Genomic DNA, 6,047 nt, shown 5'->3' on the forward strand with positions numbered 1-6,047 from the left:
GGTGCGCCTGCTCCGTCCTCTATCACCTGCACAGCTTTACTCCTCCCAACTCTCCTTCCAATGCATGCCAAATGACCACAAACGGAATTAGAAGATGGCCGTGCAAACCTTTTTTTTTTTTGCCAAAAATAGATGTGCATGCTATATGACTAGAATATGCACGCGTTAGCACAATCCTTAAAGAGCATTGGAAGTTCTAAAAACACATGAATATTTCTTACCTTGTATACCCATCAACTCAAAGCACAAATTTGATGCATCAAAAATCAGGAGAGGAAGGAGGAATAAACCCTCAAGTGAGATATAACAGTTGCATTCTTAAAATTGTCTAGTTATCTGTTAACATATTTTATAGAACAAAATCTGTCAGATTTTTCACCCTTGGATGAGAATCCAACGATCCATATCCCTCTCACCTCTTTAACTCCTCCTCTCGAGCGCCTAACTCCCCGACCTCATCCACTTTGCCTCGCCGTCACTTCTGCCGCTCCGCCCCTGCCCCACGCGCCGCCACCTTGCGGCCTCGCCTCCATCGCCATTCCATCCAGCTCTGGCGGCACCACTGCCACCAAAGTCGCCGCTCACGACCGCTGCCCATCTCTAACCCGTTCAATCCCGATGCCCCTGACACCACCACAGACCAATCAATCATCCCCCACCACCGCGACAAGATGCGCCTCCACCGTCCCGCCCACCGCCGACAGGGCAGCCTCCCCAGCCTCAAAGCCAGTAGCCCTCAAAATCCTGAAAATCCGAACCCGAACCCGAATCTTAACCTTAATCCTAGATCTCACCGGAGAAGACTTGAGCTCGCCGGAGATATCACCGGGGAAGAAGGCCATGTGAATTTTGGCGCATATCCTACTGTAAGAAATTCAATAGATTTCTCTCCTTCTGTTGACAGATAAATAGCGTTCTTCATTAATAAATACGGAGTAAAAACATGATTAATCAATCTATAGTGTACATGTCAGATGCTGTTCAACATGGGCCAAATTAGATGCATTATTATTCAAACATGCAAGCACTTATCGCGGAGCGACCTTATTTGTAGCGCTGCAAATACTCCACGAGCTCATCAACGTATTGCTCCTGCCTTACCCTGTCCCCAAGCACCTTCTGCAGCTCCTTGGCGTTGCGCGCGAGCGCCTCGCCCTCCTCCTCCGCCATCACCCGCCGCACTGTCGCCGCCACGTCGTCCCCGCGGAACGACCCATCGTCGTCGTTCCTCGGCACCTCGACGCCGACACCCCTCGCAGCCATCGCCCGCGTGATGAGGCCCTGGTCGGCGACGAACGGCAGCATCACCAACGGGTGCCCGAACCGGAGGAGGCTCTCCACGGTGGAGCCCCAGCCGCAGTGCGTCAGGAACGCGCCCACGGCGCCGTGCGCGAGCACGCGCACCTGCGGCACCCACCCGGCGCGCACCACCCCGCGCCCCGCGACGCGGGCCTCGAACCCATCCGGAAGCAGCGCGCCGGCGTGGCCAACGGGCCGCCGGAGCGCCCAGAGGAATCGCACGCCGGAGAGCTCCAGGCCCAGGGCGAGCTGCCGGATGTGGTCCGCCGTCACCGGGGCCTCGCTCCCGAGCGCCACGTAGATGACGGACCGCCTGGGCTGCGCGTCCAGCCATTGCAAGACAGCCAAGAAGGACTGGTCACTACCCGGGCCGTCGTCGTCGACAGCGTCGTCCGGCAGGAGGAGGCCGGCGGGGACGAACGGTTTGGCGAAGAGCTCCGTCAAGAGGGGGAACAGCCGCGGCTCAACCTCGGGGCAGCTGCGGTGTACGATGAGGCGGCAGCAGGGGCGCTGCATCTGCCAGAAACGGTCGATGTCCGACACGCCGGAGGCATTCGGCCGGAACGCAGCGGCGATGGCCTCGGCCTCGTGGCGCCGGTACGCGATGGTGGACGGGAAGGGGATCCACGGTGGCTGGACCATGTAGTCCTCGGCCGTCGTGCGTGGGTGCGCCTCGTTCTCGTGCCGCGTGCCGATGAAGGCCATTATGGCCACCGGCAGGATGAGGAAGATGGCGCATGGGATCTGTTGTTGTAAATTCTGATTAAATTAATTCCGAATTTACACGTATATATAAAAGTATAACTGTCAACATATATCATATAGGTAAACATGAACATTTCAAAAGCATATATGAAAGCACATAAGCTACTCATGGATACAAATGAATCAAAAATGACAGTTGACAATGAGAGGCAATATAACATATAAACAATTGTTAAAACAAAGTTATGGCTTTCAGTACGAGTTGCCAAATTAATAGCTATCTAATACATACTAAGATGTTACCGATCAGTGTATCAAATCACCTCTAGAGCTAGGCCAAACTACCCTAGTTTATGATCAAGTGTACAACTCTGAAAAACTAAAGCACAGTACCAATCGACCTCCACAGACTACAGAGAGAGAGCCGAACAAAGAGAACAGCAGGGCGCCCAAACCCACCAGGACCAGGCAGCATCAGACAGCCGAAGGCAACAAACCAACACAAAGTGCCACAAATGGGCACCAGATCAAGAGATAAGTCCAAGAGCGCCCTTGCCAACAAGAACAGAGAGCATCAAGTGCTCTCCAAAGTCACTGAGCCAAAACAGAGCCACTGAACAGAGGGCGCCAAAAGGCACACCGCAGTGGACACAAAAACTGATTAACAGAGATACAACTAGATCAACAACTGGCGACTACGGTCTAGCTTAAGAGCACAATTGAAACACTAATCGTACTTAGCCCGCAATCATCACAAAGCAGATTATTGCCTCTTGTAGCATGCATATACATTAAGAGAATCAAAATTGCATGCTAGAATGTAAAGAATGGATTGGAACGAGCTTACTGTCCAACAAGATGAAGATGGCAAGGCACGCGAACGCGCTGTCCCAGAAAACAGAGATTCCCCCTCTATGCCGAGGACAACTGGGAATAGTTTTCGGAGATACAATACCACAGAGCCGGCTGTGACGTACACCACAGCCGGCACCCGAGAAGCAGAGAAGACCGCAACAACAAGAGTCCAACACCGGGCCAAGGCGAAGTAGCCGAACACTGCAAGCAATGGCGTGCACGAAGGCACAGCCCAGAGACCACCACGCCGACGACACCACAGACCCGCACGCGCACACGCACAGCCGGCAACCGAACCGCCTAGCGCCGTACAAGCGGAAGGCGCCGCACCAAATCCCGCACGAGGCCGGCGAGAGAGAGCCGACGGGAACTCGACCGAAGACGAGCTCTACCACGTCAGTTGTCGCCCCACCGGAAGAAACCGGCACAGCCTCGCGTGAGAGAGAGAAAGAGAGAGAACCGTGGCCGTGAGCGCAAGTGGAGAGCAGGGAGTAGAAGATCGGGAAAAGCTCAGGTGAGTTCACCTCCTTTCCAAGGGAGAAGAAGAGGCCCAACTTAAACCCCATGACTCCACTACGGCGCACCGAATCCGCCGGACAGCGAACGGGCGACCGGGAAGGGCGGAGCCCCCTCACGCGCCTCTGTGGCGGCCGCCGCCAGCCCCTAGGGGCTTGGGCACCCTTTTAGGTTAGGCAGCCAGCCGGGTGGGCTGCTCGGCCTTTGGGCCTTGAAGCGACCCACTCGGTCTGGCCTCATCTTTTTTTTTTCTTTTAAGGAATTTGCTCAATTCAAATTTAACTTCACCTCAAATTCAAATTTTAAAGGGAAAACTCCTTCAAATTCCAACAGGATCTTAGGGCAGACAAGAAAAATTTAGGAAACAATTAGCTTTTATGGCATTTTGAAAGAGAGAGACCGATAACGAATTTTTTTTAACACTAGATCCTCTTCCTGGATCTTTATGGGAGGCATTTTAATGGGACGTGCTAACTGGAGGTTGAAACCCCCGACCGACTCCCTCCACTTTAGAGATTTGCCTGTAGGCTGTTCGCACCGATAACGAATTTTAGTACACTTCTGCTCAATTTGAACTAAATCCTAACGATTTTGATCGCAATGTCGCTATGCAACAAACAAACTAGAGTAAATATATCTCACATAGTTTTGCGTTTTTTAGTTAGCAACCAACCCGTGATTTTGTAATCTAACAGAAAACTACAAATCCGGTGGCGAGGGGGGCGAGATCGGAGGGGTTTCTAGGCAGCGGCGGTTGGTCGCCTCCGGAGCGACTCGGGAGGCCCGGCGTTTTCCTACCAGATATAATAGATTGCTGCTATGGTATATATGCTAATTGTATTTTGGTAAGCGATCCTCACCTCGTGTTCCTCGGCGATTGGCCAAACCCAGTTCTGCGCGAAGTCTTGTATGATCCAGTCAGGCTTCGTCGAGAACCCGGCGGCGCCGCCGCCGCTGGCGCAGGCCTCCTCGACGAGGCCCGCGAACGGCGCGGCTAGCCCGTCGAACGCCTTCTTGAGGAGCTCGACCTTCTCCGGCGGGACATCGGCCGTCGACTCGGCGCCGTCCGGTAGCCCCTCGACCTCCGGCAGGTCCAGCGTGACGACGCGGACGCGCGCGGACAGCTCCGGCGGGACGGCGGCCAGCCTGGCGGCGTTCCTCGGCGTGGACACGAACGTGACGGCGTGGCCGCGCCGCGCCAGCCGCTTTGAGAGCTCGAGGAACGGGATCATGTGGCCGAACGCCAGCCATGGGAAGACCAGGACGTGAAGAGGCTGGGAAGATGCTTCTTGCTTGGTTTCTGCCATGGCTGGTTCTTGGATAGATGGCAATGAAATGGCTTTATGGCAGCCACCTTGATATTATACACATAAAATTGGGGCCAAGTAGCCAACCGAAGATCTATTCAAATTTTTTACGTAAAATAATAGAAAATGTGATCCGCGCGTGTCCATATTTAAGGCTTCAATCAGTCGATCACGTAGTAATTAATCAGGATATGCTAAGTGAGATGCGTCTCGCCTGAGAGCTGATTAGTACTCCGTTTTTTAATATAGCAATTTTAATCTTTTATTTTTTTCTACGAAAAAATTATTGATATATAAAACTTTCGTATTATTAGATTTGTCACGAAATCCATTAATATTATATATATTTTTAAGTATTTATAAATGAAAAAATTCTATTTTACTCCTCTGAACTATGTCGTTAGTTCGAATAACCCCCTATACTATTAAAGCGTCCATTTTACTCTCTCGAGCTATCAATACTGGATCACTTTACCCCATATAGTAGCTTTGTATCCGGTTTTGCACACATGGCTGCCACATCACCAATGAAAAAGTCCATTTTACTCCCCCGTCGTGCGTGCCATCCTCTCTCTCTCTCTCTCTCTCTTTCGGGCTGTTGCCGCCACCGCCACGCACTGCTCTCCCCGCTGTCGCCGCCTCTATGCACGCCGCCAATGCCTCTCACTCCCTCCCTCTCATCTCTCCCTCACGGCCGACTCAGAGAGCAGCGCGCCAAGTTGTCGCCTGCCGAATCCCAACGCGCCGTCGCTAAATCCGAAGTGTCGCAGACATGACGAGCTCGCGCGATGGAGCTCACTCCTCGCCGTGCTACCGACGAGGGTGTGCGCACATGCACACGTGAGACGCGACGCAGCGCGGCACACTCCGAGGCGGCAACGGCCAACGATGGCGGCGGCTTCGGTGAGGGAAGGAGACGGGAGCACGGGCTATTCCCCAGGTCGGAGAACTCCCTGGTGGGGTTTCCCAAAGACGGCGAGGCGTGGAGGGGGCTAGCAGTAGAGGGGTAGCGCGACGAGGAGTGAGCTCCATCACACGAACTCGTCGTTGGCGGATGGCAAGCAGAGGTGGCTTGTGAAGGTTCGAGGAGGTGAGGCGGAGGTGGATGGATCAAGTGGTGAGGTCGGGGCAGCCCCAACATGCAGATCAATGATGCGCACATGCAGCGGTGGCCCTGGCGAACGAGTACGGCAGCGGAAGAGACTCATGATCGGTCTTGGCAACGGTGCGACGAGCGTATGCGCCATGAGGGGCACAAAGGAAGGGAGAATAGGAAGATGGCTCCAATTTGGGTGGTGGCTCACTGTGCTTTTGGTCAGCCGAGAAAGACTGTGGCACGGCGAAGCGTAGCTTCGGACCGTCGGT

At 53.7% G+C, this 6,047-nt stretch overlaps 1 protein-coding gene across 1 annotated transcript; it reads right to left on the bottom strand.

Moving 5' to 3' along the window:
• Window positions 1-903: 903 nt before the first annotated feature.
• LOC133892857 (UDP-glycosyltransferase 91C1-like) lies at window positions 904-4,705 on the bottom strand. Its single transcript, XM_062333835.1, has 2 exons — window positions 4,236-4,705; window positions 904-2,043 (listed from the first exon to the last, which is right to left on the bottom strand). Exons 1-2 carry the CDS (start codon window positions 4,680-4,682, stop codon window positions 1,045-1,047), a joined length of 1,446 nt encoding a protein of 481 aa, XP_062189819.1. The 5' UTR covers window positions 4,683-4,705; the 3' UTR covers window positions 904-1,044.
• Window positions 4,706-6,047: the final 1,342 nt, after the last annotated feature.

This window comes from Phragmites australis, chromosome 15 (assembly GCF_958298935.1).
Source record: "Phragmites australis chromosome 15, lpPhrAust1.1, whole genome shotgun sequence".
Classification (NCBI taxonomy): domain Eukaryota; kingdom Viridiplantae; phylum Streptophyta; class Magnoliopsida; order Poales; family Poaceae; genus Phragmites; species Phragmites australis.